Source organism: Aspergillus versicolor (assembly GCF_001890125.1).
Source record: "Aspergillus versicolor CBS 583.65 unplaced genomic scaffold ASPVEscaffold_3, whole genome shotgun sequence".
Lineage (NCBI taxonomy): Eukaryota > Fungi > Ascomycota > Eurotiomycetes > Eurotiales > Aspergillaceae > Aspergillus > Aspergillus versicolor.
This window is the reverse complement of record NW_024467526.1, coordinates 3,362,835-3,387,465: the sequence shown is the minus strand read 5'-3', so window position 1 is coordinate 3,387,465 and position 24,631 is coordinate 3,362,835. Positions and strand designations below refer to the sequence as shown.

The window sequence follows — 24,631 nt, the reverse complement described above, 5'->3', positions numbered from 1 at the left end:
ATAGAAAGAGTCCATTTTAAATGAAAGGCAATTTATGAAGTTACCCAAAAGTCCCTGAATATCAACAGATGAGCCACATGAACAATGCTGTTAACCAATATATATATGCCGTTTCCCCTTGCCCACAAGAAGACTCTGAGAGTAGTCCCGCAGAAACGAGCTTCTATCCTCACATCCTTCTGATATATTATCAGTTACTATCTGCTAAGATCCCTGAGTTATCCAGTCTATTTATAACCCGGCCCATAATTCAAAACAAAGAGTCTGGGCAGGGGACGACCCACGTGACTCTATATAGCTCCAAGGCAGCAATAGCTTCAACTCGCCACATTTGAGCATTGTCATTTAATATTCATATCTAGGTCGAATGGAGATCAAGCGCAAGCCGGCCCCGTCTCTCGCATCTGTCGATTATGGTGTCGTGCATCGGCCCCTGACACCGAACCCGCCGCCTCCATATTCTCCCTCCCCCTACCGGGCCTACTCTCCCTATTCCGCGTCCGCGTTATCTCCTCAGTCTCCGTCGTACTTCCCCCCTCTTCCCCCGCGGCCTGTCACTCGCTCGCCTTCTCCTTCTCTCAACCCGTCGTCCCTTCAACCGCCTCACTCCCTCCCACGGTATCGAAGCCAGCCAAACCTCCGCGGCGGCGATCTTCCCAGTCCCCAGCCCAGTCCCGCCGTTGCACGCGCCGAAACATCGCTCCCAGCGACCACCTCCGAAAAGCCCACGTTCTCCGCCGACGCCCGCTATTTCCTCGGTGGCCTCATCCATCATCCCTCTGAATCGACGAAACACTACTCTATTCTCCGCCACTCCCATGGGATTGTATTCTACCGCGGCCCAACAACCTCCGTAACCGTTTCGATCTTCGCCGACACCCCACTCTCCGCCGATCGCTCGCTCTGGCTACAATGCAAAGGATGGTCCGGGAAGACAGGAATGCGCGCGAAAGCGCTGTTTGGGCTCCATGATGACTGGGTGAATGTGACCCCGCCGCTCGCTGTTCGTGTTGACCAAGTCGAGCCAAACAAAGAGCGCACATGGCAGCGGGATATCGCCAAATTTTACAAAAAAGCTTCCAAACGGGTGCGGGACACCCACCGACTCCGCGAGACCGTCATTGCGCGGATTCCTCCGGATGCTGAGGATGGGTATTTCCAGCTCATCCTGTGTCAGGGGGAGAAGAAGGTGCTGTGCCGAAGCCCTGTTTTCCGGATCCTTTCGACTTCAATGGACCCCAGCTCACTACGTGGAGCGAGTCTGACAACTATGCCGCTGGAACTGGGCGCTATGGTTGCTGGGAAGTACGCGCAGGTAGCGGCTTCGAGGGTAGTGACCCCGGTTACCGCGGTAGCCGGTGCTGCCTCGGATCGCTACCGACCAGGTTGGGTCAAGGAGAGTGCCATCAAAACGGCATACGGAACTGCATATGGAGCCATCCAACCTGGTCGGGGGCCTGCTCCAGATGCAGCTGCACCGCCGTCGGTCGAGGACGGTCCTCAGGCACCTTATCCCTTGGATTTCACCGCACGAGCTTCCCAAACACTTGATCCCACGCGGATACCTGTCAAGATCCCATCCGACATTCAAGACAAGCTCCGGGGTTACTTCTTCGGCTGGGTGCAAACCGGCCCTGACCAGTCCTGGCAGGTTGTCATCCTATCCGTTCGCTTATGGGATGCCTCCCAAGCTACCGGACCAGTGTCGTTTTCGCAAACGACACGCAAAATCGCGGTTCTCCGCTTTCTCCACGAACCCCCTACTCAAGCCCCTTCATCAATTCGCCTCCGCATCCTTGGCTTCCTCCGCCCGGACGTTCCGCCCCCTTCAGCACGAACACAACTCGACCTGGCTGCAGCGCGCCAAGCAGCAGCAGACGAAGCTCTACTGGCTGATCAATACGACACGGAATACGTGCAAGCTCTTCTAGATCACCCACTGTGGGGCTCTGACGCGGCAGACCGCCGGGGATGGCTGGACCGGACCAGAGACGGTGCAGGGAATCTGATCACACAAGGAAAGAAGATGGCAGAGCGGGTTGGGGTGCGGAGCGGCGTGGAGCAGGAATCCATGGGGGGCTACTATATCGTCCGCGACTAGTCACTGAATATCTTATTGTACTATACCGCCATATATCACCATATACCACCATACTAATCACTAATCATAATATAACTGCATCATTCACCATAGAACACGAAATAAATACAAGAAGAAAAAAAAAAAAAAAAAAACTGAAGCAAGCCTACTCAACCAAAGCCATCAATTTCCTCCCAATCGTATCCCTGGGCTTCGGCGGCCTTTCCGCCGCCAAAATCTCCTCCAACCCCGTATGCAAATCCACATCCTTACTCTTCCACACCCACGGATCCCCCCAAAACACCACGCGATGACCGACATAAAGCAGCACAAACGCCGGAATGCCAATATACGCCGTGAAAAAGTTCGACGCGCTCCAATTCGACGGGAAAAAGCAAGTGAAGCCATTAATCAGCAGCATCAACACGGCCAGACACAAACCGATGTAGATCCCGTAAGGCTGCAGGCGGCTCTTATACGGCTTCTCAATCCCCTGGACCTTCACGGCGGCGCTAAACCGGAAGTACACGATGCAGCAGCAGATCCAGGAGATGAAGCCGGAGGTGTTTGTGAAGTTGATCAGCCAGTTGAAGACGGTGTAGGAGCCGGAGGAGACGGCGAGGTAGGAAAGGAGGGAGAAGAGGGAGGATGCTGTGACGGCGATATAGGGCACGCCCCAGCGGTTGCATGTTTTGAAGATTGAGGGGGCGTTTCCGGAGACGGCGAGGCCGTAGAGAGAGCGTGAGGACATATATAGGAAGGAGTTGCCGGCGGACCAGGCGGAGGTGAGGATTGCGGCGTTGACGATGTGGCGCAGGACGGGGATGCCGGAGTTTTGGATGGCGGCGACAAAAGGGGAGGCAGATGCGTTGTCTGTGTTGCCGGTGAGGAGGGCGGGGTCTTGGGAGGAGCAGATGACGCCGATGGCGAGGGCGCCGAGGAGGTAGAAGATGACGAGGCGGTAGATGTAGCGTCTTGCGGCCTTGGGGACGTTGCGGCGGGGGGATTCCATCTCGCCGGCGGTGACGATGATGAGTTCGGGGGCGAAGATGAAGGCGATGGCGGACTTGACGATGCATTGCAGGAGGCCGATGAAGCGGCCGGTGTCTTTGTTTGAGGTGACCAAATATGCATTCATGGCGCCAGGGTCTTTCCAGTAGTGGAAGCCCAGGCGTTGGCGATCAGGGCCGCCGCCCCAGAAGAGGATGAAGGAGAGCAGCAGCAGGCCGATTAGGGTTATGATCTTGATGCTGGCGAACCAAAACTCGGTCTCGCCGTAGACGCCCACGGGGCAGTAGTTGAGCACGACGATGACCACGATCATGATGGTGATCCAGACAGCGAGGTGCACAGGGTTGGGCCAGTATTCGATGACGAGCGAGGCGGCGACAATCTCGTAGGGGACCAGGATGCCCAGCGAGTACCAGTAGAGGTAGCCCATGGCGAAGCCCATGCTGCGCGAGACGTAGCGGAAGCCGTGGTAGCTCATGGTGCCGCCGTGCACGGGCAGGTATGCGCCAACCTCTGCAATGCCGGTGACGACGCAGTAGACGAGGGTTGAGATGAAGACATAGCCTAGGAACAGGGAGAGGGGGCCGCCGATATTGAGGGCTTGTCCAGAACCCACGAACAGGCCGGTGCCAATGGTGCCGCCCAGGGCCATTAGCTGGACGTGTCGGTTCTTGAGCCCACGCTGGGTGTTCTGGTATCGGTCATCCAGCAGGTCAGCCTCGACCATGGCCTGTAGCGCGCCGGTCTTGACCTCGGGGGCGGTTTCGAGATCGCCATGGGGGGCGGCGGAGGGCTTGATCTTGTCGCTCATGGTGTTGTGTTGCGGGAAGAGCTGCCCTGGAGAAGCTTCAGGGTCCCCTCGCTTATCTTATAGGAGTCACAGCTCGTATCGCAGAGTCACATCGAACACTGCTTCCCCGCATTTCGACCAAACAAAACGCATGGTGTGGCTGCAAATCCGCGCCAAAAACGCCACTGATAAGCCGGGCTGGTTGTCGCGGGAAGGGCGTGGATGTCATGCCACCTGAAGCTTGGTGAATATGTTTACCACGGTTTCCACGTCTCTTCTTATTTCCTCTTATCTGGTTGATAAACAAAGTTCTACCTGCAAAAGTGGATTTGGTTTACCAAAGGTGTTTTTTATCTACCGCTCGACAAAAGTTGGGGATCACCTCACCCCTGCCGATAACGCGTGAATATAGGGCTTGGCAATACAACCCTGATAACAGAACTTCTGGATAGTACGAAGGAGTCCCGCCTAGACTCATCCCCTGCCACTGGCTTTGATCGCCTCGATATGCTCCGTCACCAAACACTCAAACTCCTCGCTTCCATAGTAAAACGTGTTCCCGTCATCTGGCGACTGCCCCGTGTTTAGAGTATCGCCATACTGCCAGTACAAGTCGCCCGACACGCCCGTCGTGTTCAGCGCTGTCGTCTGCCACGGCTTCTCGATGGCGCAGTGGTCCGATGTCACGCCGTATTCTTCAAAGAGGCATGGCTTTCCTGCGGCTTCGCAGGCTGCGCCGTGAGAGGTCACCCAGAGGTTGCCCCAGTCGTTGTTCGTGCCCCCTGTTCTGTTAGCCAGTGCTTAGGGTTCGACCGTGGTCGGGAGGACATACAGCTATCCGGGTACAGATGGAATGTCCCAAAGTCAATAGTAGCGATAGTAAGGGCCTGCGCAAAGTCGGATCCCTCGGAATATCCAAACGGATAGCTTCCATCGGAACCAGTCTCGAGGCCGAAGCCCTCTGTTCACATCAGCCTTAATCATTAACATGCTGATATGGGGAGGAGGGGAAAATACCATCACCGATGCAAACCATATGCTCCGAATCAAGACTCTTAATATACGCACTCGTGGTCTCGATCCATTGATGCAGAACAGAGGTCTCACACCCCTGGCATCTCGGCTCATTCGCAAGCTCCCACGCAAACACCGCAGGCGAGTCGACATAGCGCTCCACAACAGCCTTGATATAAGCCTTGTACGCAGTCTGCATCTCCTCACTAGCATAGAAGTCCGCATTGTCGGATCCACCATAAGCCTGCACATAGGCGTTCATGCCGCCATAGTCGTCCCAGTAGTTCACAAAGTTGATGATCAGCTTGATTCCTCGCTCCTCTGCACTCTGGACGACATAGTCGAGTCTCTCCAGGCCATCGGCGCCCGTGTTGATCGTGGACTGTCCGTCCTGGTGGAGCTGGTAGTACACTGTTCCCTCGCCGGGGACGGTGTTTACGTCGTTGAAGCCCCAGACGCGGAGAATGCGTAGGCCTGACTCGGCCATGTGGTCGAAGACGGTATCCACATCGGCATTGTTGGTCAGGAAGCCGATCCAGTAGCTGTTGGAGCCGGGGAAGTAGCCGGTTTCGCCATCGATGACAAACTCCAGGCCGGATGTTGTCGCGAAGGAGGAGGCGCCTGGGGTTGCGGATGGCGATGGTGATGCCGTTGCGGAGGAAGACGGGGTCGAGGTGGATGCTTGGGGGAGGGCGTTGGCCAGCGCCAGGCTGGCGGCGGTGAAAAGAGTGTTGGAGAATTTCATTCTCACAATGAATGATTAGATTGACCAGATTACTGAGTGCACTAGCTAGAAATGAAGTGGGAGTTCCCTGTCTTATAGTCTACGTTTCTGTCTACGTAACAAAGCTATAATCATGAAACCGGGCCCAGCTCCGTTTAGTTTAAATTGACGGAAGATCGCGGCATATTGCAGCCCAATTATTCCAGGAACGAGACGCGATGGAAGGGCAAATTTGGCGTGGGCTGATCTAGATGAAGCGGCTTTAATATATTTGGCTCTGCAGGCGTTTCATCCGTGTCGGATAGGGCAGCGCAGCGCCGATCTTGCCTCTGTGCTTTGGTGAGTGGTGGAGAATTGAGAATCTGGGGTATTCATCGTATAGATGTATTGGACGGTATAAACTACAATTAAAGGTCGAGTATAATGAACTCCAAGCAGCTCAGACCCCTGTATGAATCTCTGCTGATTGCTGACTGCCGAGGTCCGCATGGTTTGAAGGGCTCTGAGTCCCAGACTGCGCGAGAAACTGGCAAACGGCAAAAATGATTTGCACTCAACGCAAGTTCGCGTAAAAACATGGTCGATTTAAAATTAGAAGGCCGAATCCAGATAACATCACCACCCGTCCTTCGACGAGGCAGCGCTTTGCCGTGAGAGCGCGCGTAAACCCTGGTAGCCGGCGAGGCAGTGGTCGCTTGCGCCTCCCACGGCCTACCAATGGACAATTGTCGGGATTTCGGCCATAACAACTTTTTCTGGTTCAGAAGGAGGCGTTGAGCAGTCCAGAATGGAACCAGACTTTGATACAGGCTGGCCAGGCTGGCCAGACCTGTCCAATGGTCATTGTTGCCTTATTACCGGTATAGTGATGCCTGAGGCAGTAGGATTGCCGAGGTCAGTCACATGATGTCCACACTGGCCAATGACGAGGGAGCAAACAGCGCAAGCCTGGAGGCAGATATTTTCCACGAGCCACCATCGAGCCAAGGAAATCCACAAAGCTTAGAGTGGGTTCGTCGCTTGGCTGGCCGAATCTGCACACGGCTTACTTCTGTTGAGTCGGGTCGGGTGGCAATCCTCATCTCGTTGCCGACTCCGGCTTTTCTTCGGAATGCAGCAGATTCTGCGTTTAGCCGATCGCGTCACGGTCCGGTCGCAGTAGGATGGGATTGACAGTCAGTTTCAGTTTCAGGCTCTAAACCCTGCATCAGTTCGCGTAGGATAGTGGCAACGACGCACAATGACGCTGTGTTGATGTTATGGTGTCTGATAGCGCACCCCATACTCCGGGTTCCCCTCATCCCCTCGAAGGGATGCCACGGGGAGGCTTCACCGGTCAACTTTTCAGGAAACAATCGCCTCTCCAGGCTGTCTTCTCCATGCTGTGCTCCGCGGTCCCGCATGGCCCTTCTCCAGTCTTCCAGTCCCTTCCGGGCGACCCGATCAGACTGTCAGCGACCGTCATCGGGCCATTTTCTCTGTCACGAGGCCTGGCAATCGCCAACAATGTCGTCTGACCTGCACAGCATCATGAGACGATCCAAGAATGCGAGAAGCTTTTTTGATCTTCTAGGCCAGCCACAGCCAAGCCCGAACGCCTCCAAGGCATGCCGAGTTTTTTTCTGATCCCGGCCGCAGGATTCCACGGCATTCTCGGGTCGGAACCACTGGCCAAGGCCTCCAAAAGCGTGTTTCTGTCGGCTAAAAGCGTCACGGCGCCGTGCCTGAAGCCGACAGCGCCACCCACGTATGTTCCCGGCTCCCTCGGCCACTCTGCCACGCCAGCTCGTGTCTGCGCAGCTGCAGCCATACTGCTGCGACTGCTGCACTCGCGCCCTTGCGTAGAAGCCTCGTAAATTCGTAGAACACCAGACTATCACTGCGCTCAAGCTGCCTCCCCGGGTGAGAGTTCTCGCGGAGTTCTCCGTATGGGGAAGAGACTCAGGAGTCGGTGGACCTTCGCTACCAAACCAGCGTACGTCTTCGAAATGTCTGGATGACAGCCAGCGATGCCTTTCCAGAATTCTCCACACGGCCATGACGGTTGCACTCGTTGCCATGCGGTGGACCTGCTTACGTTGGAATGTTTTCCGGCCTGCTTGCCTTATAAAAGGGGAAGGCCTGCTGCACATCCCCAGATGTCCCGCATTCCCCCATTATTTTCTTTCTCATCTATTTTTTTTTCTCTATCTCCTCTCTACCCGTAGTGACAGCCAATTCCTGATATCACAATGGGTTCTGAGTCTACTGCCCAGCATGGGGAGGGCATCGCCCCTGCTCCCCAGTCGCAACAGTATTCCAGCCAGGAGTCCATCGGCGCCGAAAAGCCTGCTGAGCTTGGTGTCGATACTCCTATTCCTCGGATTACACTGCGTGCCATCGTCATGGGTCTCTTCGTGTCGATGGGTGGTCTTCTGTTCGGTTATGATACCGGTCAGATCTCTGGTTTCCAAGAGATGTCCAACTACCTCCAGCGCTACGGTGAACTCCAGAGCGACGGCTCCTATGCTTTCAGCAACGTCCGCTCTGGTTTGATTGTCGGTCTCTTGTCTGTCGGAACACTCATTGGTGCTCTCTGTGGTGCTCCCGTCGCCGATAAACTTGGCCGTAAATGGTCTATCACCGTGTGGTGTCTCATCCTCATTGTCGGTCTGATTGTTCAGATCTCTGCTCCAGACGGCAACTGGGCCCAGATGGTCGTAGGTCGTTGGGTTACTGGTCTCGGTGTTGGTGGTTGCTCGCTTGTTGTGCCTATGTACCAGGGAGAGAGCGCCCCTAAGCACGTCCGTGGTGCCATGATCAGTTCCTACCAGCTTTTCGTCACCCTCGGTATTTTCCTGGCTTACTGCATTAACTTGGGAACCGAGGGTCTCGAAGGTACTGCCCAATGGCGTATCACTCTCGGTCTGACCTTCCTTTTCGCCCTCGTCCTCGGTGGTGGCATGGCCATGTTCCCCGAGAGTCCGCGATATAACTACCGCCACGGAAAAATCGACGCTGCCCGCACCACCATGGCGCGCCTCTACGGAGTGCCTGAGAACCACAATGTCATCATCCGCGAGCTGGCTGAGATCCAGGCTCAGCTCGACGCCGAGACCCAGGAGTCGCCAGTTTGGCACGAGTTCATCACCGCCCCCCGGATGTTCTACCGCATAGTGCTCGGAATTGTTCTCCAGGCCCTGCAGCAGCTTACCGGTGCCAACTACTTCTTCTACTTCGTAAGTTCCCTAAAATTTGAACCTTTGAAGGTTTGCTGACAAATCAGGGTACCACTATCTTCCAAGGTGCCGGTATCTCCAACTCCTTCATCACCCAAGTCATCCTCGGCGCCGTCAACTTCGGAACCACTTTCGGCGGTCTGTACGTCGTTGAGCACTTCGGTCGTCGCAAGTCTCTTATCACCGGTGCCATCTGCATGTTCATCCTCTTCATGATCTTCGCCTCCCTCGGCCACTTCATGCTCGACGTCGAGACCCCGGAGAACACCCCCGGCCCCGGAAAGGGCATGGTAGTCGTCGCCTGCTTCTTCGTCCTCTTCTATGCCACTACCTGGGGCCCTATGATATGGGCCATCTGTGCAGAATTGTACCCGACGAAATACCGTGCAAAGGGTATGGCTCTTGCTACGGCTTCCAACTGGCTCTGGAACTTCCTCATCGGGTTCTTCACACCGTTTATCACGGGTGCTATTGACTTCGCGTATGGATATGTCTTTGCAGGCTGTCTCCTCGTCGCCACAGGTGTTGTCTACTTCTTCGTCATCGAGGGTAAGGACCGTACTCTTGAGGAGCTTGACTGGATGTACATCAACAAGGTCAAGCCCTGGAAGAGCTCCAGCTACGAGATTCCTACCATCTCGTACCACGATGACGCCCGTGGCGCACGCAAAGAGTCCAAGTCCTACCATGCCGAGAATGCATAGATCCGGTGCGGTCTCTTTCTTCTGTTTGTACATTTTGCGCGGTGTCCGTTGTATATAGAGATGGGCGCGTTTAGAGGTTGATCCTGTATTGCATATAGAGATATACCAATTTCATTAGACTATTCAAGCATATTTATTGATTTCCCTTCATCAGGTACTTCGTAGAGCCATGGCTATGTAAATTGTGGCATGTTGGGGCTTAACAGAACCTCTCCTCTACAAACATGTGAGGTTCGGGGAATTCCCGAGTTAGGGTACATCCCCGTCACGTTCTCCCCGTGGCCCCGATGTTTCTCCAGGAGGCAGGTACGTATCGACATACTATTCGATGATAAGAGACCACTAGCGGTATTCGGCCGTGTTTGCGTTTGCATTATCTGCTAACAGGAGGAACATGCTTTTCATATTCAGATTATGCACAATGCTCCTGAATAAGTAGTTCCCTCCAAAGCCCATACTCTGTTCAGCAGCTAGCTCTTCTTGGTATTGTCTCCGTCGATGGTATGTAGTAGGGCCTTTCACCTGGTTAATGCAGAATTCGCAGCGTTTGTCGTTGCGGCCATGTCCACGAGCAGCGACCATTCCCCCCGGGGGTGGACCAGTCCACATAGATAGTAAAGACCAAACAGAGCTTCCTTGGGGCGCGGAAAGAAGACTCCGACGAACAGGCCGACTCGATACATGAGGTTATGACAATTACGAAAACGTCTACGACTATCCAAATTTCAGTCGTGAGGTTATGCTTGGATTCAAAACGGCTGCTCGAACTAGCATGACCGGGTCTTATACTCGAACTGGGTTTACTTTCCTTCAACTGCCGTGTAATTCACCTGAACAGTCAACGGCCGATCATATTTTGGAAGCAGAAACGATACTTAGGGGGTTGAATGAATTAGACCTCTGATTAATTTTTAATGGCCCGGTTTGTTATGTTTCGGAAGCATAAGAATGCCGCCGACAATAGATGTACTGCTGAATTGCCCTCATTGTACTAAAATAGCCAGCTTGCACTGAGTTTAACAATCACCAGTCGCGTGGTCTAGTTGGTTAAGACGCTCCGCTCACAGTGTTTATCCGGATTGGTTCCGGAGAGGTCCCCGGTTCGAGCCCGGGCGCGACTATTTATTTTCTTTTGCTTTTTATTTTTTTACCCTTGCAGCTCAATTGATTTGCTTGGTGGCCCCTTCCTTGGGCGAGAACTAGGTGGAAATTTGTAAATAATGCCGGCATACGTCCACACTTCTTTTTCGGTGCCGACCGTCAACCCACAACCATTGTCGAATCCAATGCCAGTATCACTACCTAATCATTATCAGCCTATCACGGAGCTATTTCAAAACCCCGTTTTTCTTTCTCAATTTCATGTATAGAGTACCGAATCCCCGCTTGAACTCGTTATCCGACCCAAATACGAGACCAATGCTCATGCGTAATTCGTCAGCAAAATGCCGCATGGGACTATAAAGCTACCCTTGCAAGCATAATTTCCAGATTATTTACTTCTATAGAGCCCATTGATATCATTCTCGCTACTCAAATTTTTTCAATTCACCTAGGCAATGACCTCACAACCAGACGAGAACAACATCCCGTCCTGCTTCACAGACACGCACGGCGTAATAACCGTCACAACCAACGATGTCCCCGGATACATAATCACAAAACCACTAGGAACAGTGTACGGGCTTACCGTCCGAGCGCGCAACTGGGGCGCAGATCTCGGCGCGATCGTTCGGTCCGCGATTGGCGGCGAGCTGCGTCCGTTCACGACGCTTATGTATAGAGCGCGCAATGAGGCTGTTGAGAGGCTGGTGGGCGAGTGTATGGGTCGTGGTGGGAATGCGGTGGTGGCGATGCGTTTTGATATAGCGAGCTTTGGGGCTTGTGTGCAGGTGTGTGCTTATGGGACTGCTTGTTTTGTTGAGAGGGAGGGAGAGGGGGAGTGTAAGGTAAAGGTGGCAAGTGGTGGTGACAGTGGGAGTATTCCGAATAGGATATAATTGAGGAAATGCGCAGTGGGTGAAGGGCGTACCAAGTAGCAAGTATGAACGAGGAATGGAAGATGGATTTGGACCATGGTCCCTTTAAGGCGGCCTATGCGTGGGCGTTGGACTTGATACCCAGTTATGATATACTTCCACCCTTGAACTACATCTGGAGAAATACTACGGATGAACTGATAAGATGTTGAGAGAAGCGTGCGTTGCATTGTACATGAGTATGATACAAAACAAACAGGACATGAGTACGAGATACATAAAATGGCCACTAGGGTCTTATAATGCGAACGCTCTCAACGAAGGGGGTCATGTGAGGAGGCCCTGGTGGGCTAATGGTTTTGGCTTGTTATATTCGGTGAATAGCCGTTTTGATATTGTATGATGCTGGTCGAGGAACAGGCGGTTGGCAGGTCAGTCGGTGTCGGCTGATTGATGAAGCATCGTTGAGACCATGGTCTGATATCTCTTTATATGGAGGTAAATGTCAATGTAAGGTGGTCGGAATACGGGAAATGTGCGAGTTTGGCGTTATAGTGGGCGATGAAGAGTCGCTGCAGCCTTTTGTTGTGCCGACGAGACATGGGGATAAGTGGGATGTAAATGTACAATGTAGAGGCAAGAGAGATATAATAGATCAGTAGAAAATGCCGTCATCATCGTCTAGCACATCATCGTTCAGGCCACCGTCGTCCAGGTACTGCGACACAGGCGGCGTCGTGCGGCCGAGAAGAAGCTTGTATAGCTGGCGACGGAGTCTTTCAATCTGGATAGGGCGATAGGTGCGCACGTATATAGCGAAAGCACATCGGTTGAAGGGAATTGTAATATTTCGTTGATTTGGTTTGCTGGCTGCTTGGTTGCTGCTGTCTTTGATGAGCGGCATAATGGACGAGAAGTAGTTGTAGGGGGAAAGTGATGCGGACAGAACTTGAGCTGCGAAGGGGGAATATAAGGCTTTTTGAGACGTATTATGCTTTGGAAGAGTGGTCCGTAGGTTCATTTCAGGATGTAGCATTTTTGAAATAGAAGTTGCTGGCAGACCTTGTCATGGAGTCATGAGAGAAGCAAAACCCTAACTTGCCGCTTCCCCAGCCATCCGACTTTGGCACCACGTATCGGAGCTCGACCATGAAGTATATTAGCTTTTAGATTTTACAGGCTTTAAATCATACCACGTCTCGAAATTGCCAGGGTCGAATTAGGGTGGAGCAAGAAATATGTGATGGTGATGGGTAGCCTTTGCGCAAAATTGGGAGTCAAAACTGGTTATAACAACGGCCTTGTTGTAGAAGGTAATTAGCGGATGGTTCAATTTTAATAACGGCAATAGGTTCAGGTCTCGCATTTTCAGGGTTTGGTAATCTCATCGCTGCTCTTTTCGGTGACTCCTCGGGGCTGCCGATGACGACCATCCAAAGCCACCCACTGTCGTCAAATAGACCACCAGGATATATATGCATGTCCCGTTGCAATGGTATCCAGGAAAGAACAGAGGAGGGCTAATTTTGATGCGATTTTGAACCCTGAAGTTTCGCATCTGAATTATGTTATTATGATTTCTGATTACTTACTCCTAAGTACAGCATGACCCTTCACCGACGTCCTGTGCCATACTAAGAGTTCCGAGTTCAGCACCATGCCCATACCTATGCTCCTGCGTCAACATCAGTCTTCCGGCACTCATATTTCCAGTCAGTCCCCTCCCGTCCATGGACGAAAAGATCAGCCAAGGCCGCAAATCTAGATATCCTCAAACCTAGATATTCCGGAGCTCGCTTCCGGTCCAGGGGCGCCCAATCGCAGCAGGTCCCAGAGATCCATAGTATAAGTGACTAAGGGGAAATGATAATTATCATCGCGGCAGGTCTCGTATCTAATACGGAAGTAGATTAGCAGAGAGTTTGGACAAAGAGATATTGGTCGGGATGAGCCAAGGGACACTAGCACTCAATGCACTGGTGTAAGAGGTGATTCCTGCCCCGAACGGTTCCCATACTCTGCACCGAGAGTGTCATGCAGCTGATTAAGTGATACTTTTGTTTAATGCCAACGCCGCAAGCGAAACTGAACGAGACTTCACTTCCCCAACTAGGCTCTTCTTGTACCCTGGGTATTGCTGGGGTTACTCAGGCGCGGTGCAGGCAAAGGTTTGAGACTTACACCGTCGGTGACCTCCATTTTCAAAACGAGATTGCCATTGGTGGTTGGTACACTCATCCTGTCGTCGACTCCAAAAGGGATGGGCCTTCACGGTGATTCCATTCTACCCGGCGGTGTTGCTGGGACCGGTCAGGAGGAGATTCTTGACTCATCATTCCCACTGATTGGAAGCTAAATGGAAGTGGTATCAGCTGGCGTTTCAAGGGAAGAAATTGATGAATTGGCCTCAAAAGGATGGAAGTTGGAGGAAGGAATTTAGTTTGGGGGGCGTTATCTTTGTGTGTGCAGTCATGGGTGAATGCTGATGTGCCAATCGGGCCTTTTAGAGAATAGGGCTCGCTGAAGCTGTATGCAGACACAAAGGAGTATTAGGAGGGGAGAAAACTAGATTATGGCGGCTTGATATTCCTGAACTGCGTATGCCAAGGCGCCAATATATTGGGGTATATGTTCTCTGTACCTATTTGATGTCAGAAAGGGGGCATTGAGAGATATATAAGCAGCCAGTACGTGGACGTTACAGAGTGAAAAAGCTGAATGTCTGATATATCAGAAGGAGGAAATTGTAAGAAGCCACTAGGTATTAAGGCAGCGATGAAATTAGTACCTACCCTGGACGATGGCGAAGGCCATATTATTCCGCACCAAAAAGCTACGATGTAATGGTCGAACTTTGTAATGGAATAGAATAGATTTGAGGGTATTCCATAAATAAATAAAAAAGAAATTTCCAGGAATCCTTACGCCAAATCTGGCCAAAATTTGATCAGCTCTTCCGAGGCCGTCCACGTCCCCGACGGGCCGTACCTGTAGTAGAGCGAGCAGCACCAGAAGGCCCATTTCTACCACCTGCCGCTCCAACGGTTTTCTTTGAAGCCCTACTAGCAACTGGAGTGGTCATTGTATCAGCATCGCTTTCAATACTAGGAATGGGCGTATCCGGACTGAAGGGTAGTTTGCGGTCGAAACGCGGAGACGGAACAGCAGGTTTAAACCTGGGCGTTTCTTGAACAGGAACGCGGTCAGCATGTTTCACCTTGTGAGCACGAGGCTCGGAAACATACTTTTTCTCAGAAACGTTTGCATTCTGCGCATTAGCGCCGCTGTTAATAGCGTCGAGGTTCCGCCCACCCCAATTCGTCTCCCAGAAGGTAAGGCCCGCATAGAGCTTGATCAGACTATGAAAGTAGGCGAACAAGAAGTACCCCGGGAGCATAATAAGATCCTGCGGCTCGCGAAGGAAGTAAGGTGTCAGCTTGACCATTTTGGATATAAAGATCCAGCGGAGAAGGTATGACAGTGCACCGGGTACTTCGCTGCCGAGCTTACTGTTGACCAGAGTGTATACCAACGCAGCGTCGTAAAATAGGGCAAAGTTCACAAACGAGGTTAAGTACACGGCATAAACACACCACGGCTGGGAACTCCAGACAGTGCGGTCTGTAAAGAGTGAAGCCGAGTTGCTGCGCCAGGTTGTACGGACCCAGCGGAGACACTGAGAGAGGAACTTGGGATAAGTGCCTAGTGTAGTCTCAATGCAGGCGTCCCGGCAGTACTGGATCTTGACTTTGTATCCATGTCGCACGTTCCAGCGGGTGATGAAGTTATCGTCGTCAGCGTTAAGGGGCCCGAACTGGTCGAAGAAGAAGCGCTCGTTGGTGAAGCCCTGGATGAACTTGGGGTCAGTGAGGATTTGAGACCGATGGGCAGAGGTACGTCCAGAGACAACAAACACGCCGCCATCCATTGCGTTTGTAGCTCGGATCTCAAAGTTGTGACGTTCGAGATACAGAGCACCGAGCATATTCCAGAAGGACTTGATGTTGAAGCCAGTGTCGGTGCGGCGGACGCGCTTGTTGGTGCCGACAATACCAACGCGATGGTCTTCGAAGGGGGCTAGGATCGTGGGAAGAAAGCGTGCAGAGGGCCAAAAGACGTGGTCATCGAAGAGGACAGTGATCTTCGTGTTCACGTATTGGAGCCCGTGTGCGACCTGGATCCGCTTGTTAGCGACAGAGGAGGTTTTGACACGAATCTTTGTCTCTGGGAACCGCTGCTGGTAAGGGCCAACAATGGACTTTGTTCTTTCAGTCATTGCACTGCCAACTGGGACAATGATTATTTCACCAGGGAAATTCAGCAGGCATGAAGTGAGGCATTCTTCAAAATCTCTGTTCTCTGGATCAACGGTTGGCAGAATGATTGTGCAGTCGGATGGACGAACGGTCGGTCTCTTGGGAACAGGAGCTGGCTGGTAGAAGCACCAGAACGAAACCAGGTGGACGACGAGACGAAGGTATCTGAAGACGAACAGATAGACGAAGAAAGCTGTCATACGGTCAGAAAAGAGTTTGTCCTTCAGAATATGGACACTGCCGGGAATGGTGTTGGATATGAAATCCACCATCTTCCACAGCAAAATGCGCACATCAACCGGGAGCATCTTGGACACCGCAACAAGACAGTTCGTCAGGGTCACTCCTACGCGATGCTTTCTGATAGAGGCAATGAGAAAGGCCCGGCACTTCTTGGAGCAGTGGAATCTGGAGAGATAGTGGTTTATGAGGATCACCCTGTGTTGTACATGCCTCTGGGTAACGCCTGCGATGAAGAAGAACAATGGCTGTGCTATTCGAGCAAGATACTGAAACATAGTGAGCACATATGGTGATGTGAGCGCCAGAGGCAGCAGAAGCAGGCTTATCAGTCGGTACATCTTTACGATCTGAATTGATTGTATCTCCGGGGCGTCTTCAATGTGTGGCCAGTATATTCAGATCCGTAATTTATGGCCGGACTCATTTGGTCTACTGCAAGGCTATATAACTAGGTCTTGATGCTACGGGGGCATTAGAAAGGCTCATAATGAAAGACGAAGCGATACTGGTACGATGTTTAAAAAACTTGTGCTGTGGAATTTGTGGAGCCAAAGAACCACAAAGAGTGGGAAACGACGCCATAATGAAGACAACGATATTGGAAACCAGATACAAAAAGAACCGCGCTTGCTAGATGGCTTTGTGTATCGCAGACTCCGGCATTGACAACTACAGTTACAGGATAGCTTCACTTTTACAAGGAGGAAGTGTAATGGAAACAGCAACTTCGCCACCAGAGACAGGTCTAGAGCTCAAGATGCAAGCAAGGCAAGGGTATGGTGAATACATGAAGGTATTCACCAGACGTGCCATAGTCTCACCGATTCCAAAAGGAGTATACCGAGATTTCCAGCTATTCAAAACAATACAAGGTTGTTCTGTAGGATTCTGGATAATGAATACCCTCATTCTACATCAGAGTTAATATTGATGTGTAGGCGACATTGCCACCGGAATATGATGAAGCAAAGCATAGGACAGACGCTGATTGCTTGATACTGTTCCAGCTCGTCACTGTGTTCTTCGCCAGCAGGTAAACAAAGCCTGAGGCATTCTGCCCACATTGTTTATTTAAGCCTGTCAAACGCTGCTCTTTGTGTTCCTCTCACACTCAATCTCATGTCCCCAACGCAACAACTGACACAAACTCACTTCACCTTCATTTCTTTCCTCTCTTTATCTCTCCTCTCGGACAGCCCCTGGTCTACACTCTACCTTGTCTGTGGACAGGGCTGGACTACCCGACCATGAACCTCAAGCCCAACCAGCCTATACCCAGCCCAGATGCAGAGCGTTGGCCAATAATTCAGTGCCCTTGCCTTACTGGCCTTTTTGTTTTGTGTTCGTGCCGGACAGCTTTATCCAGAGAACAGTCTCGCAATCTTGATATTTTCAGGTGAGTTATCACTACAGCTTCATATGACTGCCTAGCACTGCCGGGAAAACGAAGACACAAGACGCTGACCACGCACCCTGATTTTAGAATCAAACAAACAAAATCTTTGGCGAGTGATGCGGATGGTTTCCATTCAACAACAATCCCAATCGCCTTGAGGAAACCGATGCACCCTTGCTCGTTCTGCCACGAATAAACTGGGAATATTCAGCGCTTTCAAAACGGCAAAGTGAGGCTCAGGGTGCTGATTACGCTTCCGCTTCTTACTACCCTTTCATGATATCGATCATGGCAAACGGGCCTCAAGTTCGCGAAACATGATACCTTTTACGCAGTTTGGGCCATCATCTTGTGTCCACATTGCCTCGTTATTATGCTGAGAGCCATTGAGGGTTCACCAACCGAACTAGCCCATAACCCCGGTGATAGGCTCATCAAATGATGAGAAATTGAGGTGATGATACAGGATCCGGCAGTGGCGCCGATCATCCTTCTCCCACGCCCTGCTGGCCCTGTGCTCGTCCTCTTGTTACGACATACCAGGCTGCTACATCGTCATATGTCAGATTATTGGATCAAAAGCACGCAGGCTACGCTCATGGTGCAGTTGGAAGTCAGGTCCTGCGGCTGTATGATACCGATACTGTGGTTTGTGCTCCTTCTCGACTCACCAGTCCTTGCCAGATAACGTGCTACTGGCTATGCAGTGTTTTCGTTGCCTTCACCAAACCGAAAAATGCTGTTCCTGATATGATCACAGCTATCGCAAAATGGCCCGTGGTCGTATGTTCAGAAAGCGGCGACGCTGTGCATCTACCGTGGAGAGCGCTGTATGGATACATTCTGTGCATCAGTTTGACTTATTCCGCACCATAACCCAGTCTTTGACAGAACAACCGCCGCCCACTTATCGATAGATGATTCTAAACTTTTCACCCGACGTCACCAATCTCCAATCTCTGCGTTTTCTATGGATTGTGGATTTTTTTTTTCGCTTTACATTTTACTGGCCTTGATCGATCAATGTTGAAGCGCAACCTGCTCGCCGATGCGGCGAAGGAAACATCTTTGATATGTGTCGTTTGCCCGCTCGCTGGGGGGGATTTAATGGAGGCATCAGCCATGGTACCGAATTCAATGCCCAAATTCCTTTCCCAACTCCAGCTTGCAACAGAGAAACCTGGCAGATACCGGCAAGGTATGGTTCCAAAAGATCAGGGATCATGTTCGACACCGTTGAAGGGCTTCGCTATACCGAGACATTTGGAAGCAGGCCGTCTTTCCCAGATGAGTCTTCCAATGCGGAGCGAGAGTGCACAGCGAGTCCAGCTGTCAAGGACCGCAAGATATTCATGTCACAGCCACCAGGATTTGAAACTGTGGAAGAAAGGTCTCTGCAGTCTGTCCCAGGCAGACATCTATGTTTAGACTAATTGCATCCCGCCCCAAGACAGGGGCGAAGCATTGAAGCAGATCAAACCTTCGGATTATATTCTGTCATGGTCCTCCAACAAGACCTGCCGTCCATTATGGAGCTGCCCACGTTTTCATCGTACAGTGAGCTTGGACGAGCTGTACAAGGACGAAGACGGTCTCCCCTTATTGTCAAGCCAGCCTCCCTCCATCTCCCATCCAATCCTGACGTGTTCAAATCCGGAGTAGGCCTCAAGGGATTGTTCCGTCATGGTTCTATGTACAGAATGTGGCTGGTGGATCGCCTTTGGTTACAAGATGGTATCCCAAAAAGCAGCTATCTGCAGTAGCGGCTCTCATTCGATGGCTTATCGACAGTTACCAAACGGCGAGGTTGAACACGAGGCATTGAACAGTTGTCTGCCGCAGCTTAAACTTCTGGAAACCTGGCCCACCATGATGCCACAGACGGCCTGTCTCACAGAGAATCCCAGTTCCGTCAGTCCCTGGTGACATTGGCCAACCATATGCTTAACGGCTTCTCCTTGACAACACCGTTGCGGGCGATCCCTGATGGGAGATATCATCAGCAAATCGCATGAGCATCTGTGGACTGGATATTGAACCATGGGTTCTATTTGGTGTCTCAATCTCACATATCGCTGGACATGGACAGCGATGACGACAGTCAGGAGCGTTCTTGTGCACTTGGTATTCAAAGAACATCAGCAAACACTGCTATGAAGGCCACACTTTCTAGAACGGATTACAACAAATATCTCCGATTCTCTGTGCAATACAGTTCCACCCCAAGCGTGATACACCGTCTAATGGCGTCGTTGTAGCCAGTTTGGCTGTCCACGGTTTTACTGTCAATGACGTTGCTCGTTCGGCGTTTATTGGACGTTACGAAAATCTACCAAGATGCTCGCTTATCTGGATCTGTCGATGAAACTTTGGCAGAAGGTCACGGAAAGTTCAAAGCAACCTTGTTCCCATGTCCACCCGCTGTTATGGACACTTGGTTTGATGAGTCAACGTTGCACTTCAACGAAATATTCGAGGTGCGGCTATTCGGTGCTACTTGAGATCGCAACGCACCAGGCATATTACCACACGGACCAAACAGCAGCCAATGGTGCCCTACAATGACCAATACTCCGCGCGATTGTGCCTTTAGCCGAGGGCCATCAACAAGGTAAAACTGTGTGCCACCCAACAGTGATTCTCAAACGACACTGCCTCCTCGTCAGGCTCCCAGATATCACACCTACCGGATGAGAGCTTGGTGATGATTTTCGAGCATCTCTCAGGGGATAAAATCTACCACGACGACATCATGAGCAATGGCCTCAGTGTACAGCAGCTCAATGGGCTCCGGCGGGTCATAAAGCTTCTAATCTAGGAGTATGGATACGCCCACCAACATTCCTCGTGGCACAAGGTTTGGCTTTTGGGATGGCGGCAACTGTTACCCGCAACATACCGGCTCTTCAAAGCCCAAACGCACGAACATCCTGAGCCAGGGACTTTCGCTGGCCAAGTATTCATTAGTAGGGAGGCGCATGGGGCGACATGACTGTGCTTGTGCTGGGAGCTGCTGGACACTGAAAGACGACTGGGAAGCGTTGATGACGAGATGCAGAATGCGCCTTGGGGGAACACGTCCAACACGAGAAGAATATTTGGATGTGTTGACATCGACTGCGACCTTAAATTGAGCTTCGTGACTTACAATCCATGGACACCACGACTACTCGTGCCAAAACCGCCGCTCGATATCGAGAAACGGCCGTCTGATTCAGGAAAACGTGCTATGGCGCAAGCGCGCTAGTTTGCCCTTCCAAGAGGTACACTGGAAGCCCAAATCGGGATAATATTGGACCAAGCAGCTATCTCTCAGACGATCAAAAGATGTCTCACGGTACACTTGAGGAATGCACAATTCAGTTGACGACGAGATCCAGAATGCGTCTTTGGAGTATGACTGCCTGGAGGATGTGTTTGCAGCGTGTGTAGCTCACGGAAGAAACAACACTGCCTGCCTTCAAATATTGGCTGGATCAATCGATGAGTTCCTACCGTGCTTTGTCGCAAGGTTTGCTCAGCCTTCTGGGCCTCAGTCGATGATATTGCAACATTTGACGTACGATAGCCATTGCAGTGCTACACTCTTTACAGCTCCTCTGAGCTCGATTCTTGGTCAATGCTGACGAGGCTCTGGGCAAGTACGACGCTGCACCAGTTGCATTGACCGTGACTATGGCTTCCCCCTTTAGGGCTTCGCCTGGGCGGTTCGGTGTTGACGTGTTCCCCCTCAGGCTGCTCCATATTGTTGCCGGAAACTGGATGAGACATGAAAGTAGTGGAATGTCGCTATCCTTGAGATTCCTATTCATCTTATCACAAGTTCCAGGTTGATTCCGGCTTACGGCGTGCCGATCAATGACGAGAATACAATATCACCCTGCTGCGAGATACATCAAGGCCGAAATTGATCTGATACCGGGGATCTTTCGCTTCACAGAATGTGCTCGGCCTGCCTACAATAATCATCAGGAGTGCAACTGCTTCTCGCCCAGTACCACACTTGCACAAAACCCATGCCGGCCGAGCATGTCGAAAACGGATTGGAGATTTTGCAATGCCTTGAACTGCCTCATTGGTCTCGCAGCTACTTTGGATGCCCGGCTGGAACCGAGATTCCATACAGGTACGCAATTAGGTCTGGTATTTGGATGGACCGCATCACGCTTGCTGCCTGTCGAGTCAAATTTCTTACCGTGGCCCTGGGCTGGTCTTGGCCTAGAGCTCAACGACTCAGCCTGCTTTCTCAACGTGCCGATTTCACATTCGCCACCTGATGGGTGTATGACGATATTATTTGGCACATTATATCAAATGCGTTTGAGCGAAGGAAATGAGGCTCCTGGTTGTGCTCGTCCAAACTCAGGACCCTCCGACGTTTTCGAGAGGTAGGTATCTGGATGGCCCGCTCGGCTGCCTCACGCAGACGATGATTCGAGTAGGCGGACATACCTATACAATGACGCTCGACTCCGATTTTGTTGGTATGGTCATAACAATACAAGGGTGCTAGCCCGGTCCGTGTAGTGGACTATTTGATAGGGGAAGTCCTGCTTGACGTGCTTGCCGACTCCGACTATTTGAAAAGCCTTCTGACAGTTCAGCAAATTGCATCGCTGCTGAGCAGTTGGAGCACTACTGTGGCGGTAGACTGCGATATGTCGAAGCACTGCAGTCGAAAGAGTGCGATTTTGGACTTACATGGTGCGGTCCGCGTGGTTCGGCACCGAAGTAGTGGCCTTTGACAAACATCGACTATTTGGATATCTCTGAAGTCAAAATGGAATCATCAGCGAGAATATAAATCAATAGTCAAACATTCATATCAGAAGCCCTCCCAGCATAGCACGGCTAGGAGAGCTCAGACTACATCAAGTCATTCCACGCGTACCTACGAACACCATTGTTCCACACCATGGGCCAAATCAGCCTGGAAACTTGAAGCAGAATACAGCTCGACATACCTACGGCGAACCCGTTTGCTAGGGCTCTGGGAATTAGTACTCGTCATTATATCCGAGATATCTATTCTGCCCAGTAACCAGAGCCAGGGTACCCTGAATGGTCAGTGGGTGAAGTATAACTTCCGGGAGAAAATCTCTATGTGCAGACAGAAACCATCTGGTGTTGTTTGCGAAGCCTCTCGAACCTACTGTGTTTCGTGCATCATGCAGCTCGGCGGAACAGCTCAATCCCACGCTCTGACTTCGGGGGAAATCAGAAGCAACTACGGGGGCCTTTTCGCGCTCGCCTGTGAAAAATACTTTCCTGGCGTATGGTGGCCTTCATATCTCAGAGCATTTGCTGTGTTGTCCTGTCGACGAACTGATATTCCAATTCTCTTTCTTCCGTCTTCCATAGCCATCCCTTTTGCTATTCGGTCCGACTATATTTCGTATCCGGTCCAGAGCGTTCCGACAAGCCGAACCGTGCTATCGATTTCAAGATGAACAATCGCAGACGAATCATGATCGTGAGAGCTCCTTCCTGCCACCATGTTGCCGACTGCAGTGAACACTTGGCCAAGCAGTCTATATAGATATGCGGCTTGCGATGGAATTATGCCCAACGAAACCGTCCTTTCAGTTATCGAGATGCACAGACTTCCAATTTCATGGATTCATTGTATTAACTTTCGCGCATGCAAAAGCTGGCAGCTATTTCCTGGACCTTGATTCCGCTACCTAACCGACGACTAGGAAGTTCGACCATGACTGCTAAATGCAAGCTTGTCGAAGAAGGCTGAAATACAATGTCTAATCTGCCGACCATCGATTTTCACAATACGTGCAACCTGTCGCTGCAAGCAGCAGAAGCAAAACTTTGGCAAATCATCGAATGACAGCCACCGATGGCTTCTACCTGATGCTTTCCCGGGGCGACGGTGGCCTCGCCTCCTCGGACAACACTTGGTTATTTTTTTCAACCAGTTCTCTTTTTTAGAACAACAAAAACAAACAAATTTACGACATAGCTATCGGACACAGTCTCCAATAGCTCCCGCAGGATATCTCGTTGAATCAAAACAGGTGTTCCAAAATGTTTTCGACTGACGCCGCCGAGGAATGTTACTGGAATGGCCTTTCCCCGACCAACAATTCGATATGGCACTACTATATTATTAAACCAACTCGCTTTACTAAATGGGGAAGCAGAAATGATTCTACGTCTTCGCCTTCCCTACAGATGCGACCCCCAAGCCTGACCCTCTTCTGTACTCCCGCGCATTCTGACGAAGCATGTCTCGAGCCATCGCCTTGGACACACCCAAGGCCCATTTTCGAATGACGAACTCAGAGAACCAAGAAGTACCCCCGACAACACACTATTCGCCAAATCTAATATCAAGCGGCGGAGCGGTGGTTCAACTGCTAGTCCAAACGCTAGGCTCACCCTGGAATACCACTGTCCTTGTGGCAGGGGGGAACAAGCGTTGCACGTCATGGGTGCGCTCTATCTACTCGCAGCCCAGTCCACATCAAGCAACTGACCTTCCAGTACATTTCTCTGGCCTCTCGCAGAAGGATGAAGTGCAGCCTATGCAAGATTTGCTGCTGGGTGACCAGGCTGCTAGCTCACCTACTGTTATGTGACTGCTTTGCTGTATCCTGCCTAACGAGCCTCCTTCTGTTTGATTTTCATTTTAGGACCAGAATTCTGCATTGAAACCCCACATACCTCAAGCTGTGCGAATGATTTGGCCATTGCGATGCTGGTCACAGGGCAATGTCTCGCTTTTCCAGGCCGCCGTACAGGAAAGGCAGGCTGACGTCGGGACATTGCGTGTTTCTGTTTATCTTGACGTTGAGGCATACGTAAAAACCACATTAAGACTGTCGCAATGTGTATTTGCTCTTTTTCTAAGAGAACAGATCAACAAGGTGGTGTGGTATCCATTCAAATCTGAAACTTACTTATCGTGATCGCTATGGCTAGGGGCCACAACGTTTCGAGCCCTTTACCGCGGACCATGCGGTGCCTGTCGGCTGCTTCAAGTGGGCATAGCGACTGTTTACAATACCAGAATCCATTGAAACCCGTCAACTGTCCTATCTACATGTTCGTTGACGATGAACACCTTCTCGGTTTGCTTATGGTGCATTCACCAAGGCAACTGTTATCATACTGGGAATAGGCACGGTGGGCCTCCGTAGGG

General features: G+C 51.3%; 7 protein-coding genes and 1 non-coding gene across 8 annotated transcripts; 5 read left to right on the top strand and 3 right to left on the bottom strand.

Moving 5' to 3' along the window:
- Positions 1–43: 43 nt before the first annotated feature.
- On the top strand, positions 44–2,174 carry ASPVEDRAFT_592672 (LipA and NB-ARC domain protein). The gene is made up of 2 exons (XM_040815470.1): positions 44–305; positions 363–2,174. The coding sequence occupies exon 2, from the start codon at positions 368–370 to the stop codon at positions 2,099–2,101; it is 1,734 nt and encodes a 577-aa protein (XP_040666654.1). The 5' UTR covers positions 44–305; positions 363–367; the 3' UTR covers positions 2,102–2,174.
- On the bottom strand, positions 2,174–4,354 carry ASPVEDRAFT_592630 (proline permease PrnB). Its single transcript, XM_040815469.1, has one exon. It carries the CDS (start codon positions 3,900–3,902, stop codon positions 2,247–2,249), a length of 1,656 nt encoding a protein of 551 aa, XP_040666653.1. The 5' UTR covers positions 3,903–4,354; the 3' UTR covers positions 2,174–2,246.
- Position 4,355: 1 nt separating this feature from the next.
- On the bottom strand, positions 4,356–5,640 carry ASPVEDRAFT_51938 (glycoside hydrolase 5 family protein; the record flags this gene model as incomplete). The annotated part of the gene is made up of 3 exons (XM_040814546.1): positions 4,356–4,663; positions 4,714–4,842; positions 4,899–5,640. The coding sequence occupies 3 exons, from the start codon at positions 5,638–5,640 to the stop codon at positions 4,356–4,358; spliced, it is 1,179 nt and encodes a 392-aa protein (XP_040666652.1).
- A 2,210-nt stretch (positions 5,641–7,850) lies between these two features.
- Positions 7,851–9,541, top strand: ASPVEDRAFT_128807 (sugar porter family MFS transporter; the record flags this gene model as incomplete). Its single annotated transcript, XM_040806578.1, has 2 exons — positions 7,851–8,837; positions 8,885–9,541. The coding sequence occupies 2 exons, from the start codon at positions 7,851–7,853 to the stop codon at positions 9,539–9,541; spliced, it is 1,644 nt and encodes a 547-aa protein (XP_040666651.1).
- A 1,028-nt stretch (positions 9,542–10,569) lies between these two features.
- ASPVEDRAFT_t54 lies at positions 10,570–10,662 on the top strand. The gene has a single exon. It is a non-coding gene; the product is annotated as a tRNA-Val (tRNA).
- A 202-nt stretch (positions 10,663–10,864) lies between these two features.
- On the top strand, positions 10,865–11,839 carry ASPVEDRAFT_40392 (YbjQ family protein). The gene has a single exon (XM_040812147.1). The coding sequence runs from the start codon at positions 11,101–11,103 to the stop codon at positions 11,539–11,541; it is 441 nt and encodes a 146-aa protein (XP_040666650.1). The 5' UTR covers positions 10,865–11,100; the 3' UTR covers positions 11,542–11,839.
- A 2,602-nt stretch (positions 11,840–14,441) lies between these two features.
- Positions 14,442–16,036, bottom strand: ASPVEDRAFT_51944 (glycosyltransferase family 2 protein; the record flags this gene model as incomplete). The annotated part of the gene is made up of 2 exons (XM_040814547.1): positions 14,442–14,452; positions 14,647–16,036. The coding sequence occupies 2 exons, from the start codon at positions 16,034–16,036 to the stop codon at positions 14,442–14,444; spliced, it is 1,401 nt and encodes a 466-aa protein (XP_040666649.1).
- Positions 16,037–17,209: 1,173 nt separating this feature from the next.
- On the top strand, positions 17,210–17,737 carry ASPVEDRAFT_592525 (uncharacterized protein). The gene is made up of 2 exons (XM_040815467.1): positions 17,210–17,475; positions 17,563–17,737. Exons 1-2 carry the CDS (start codon positions 17,327–17,329, stop codon positions 17,669–17,671), a joined length of 258 nt encoding a protein of 85 aa, XP_040666648.1. The 5' UTR covers positions 17,210–17,326; the 3' UTR covers positions 17,672–17,737.
- The last annotated feature ends 6,894 nt before the right edge of the window (positions 17,738–24,631 follow it).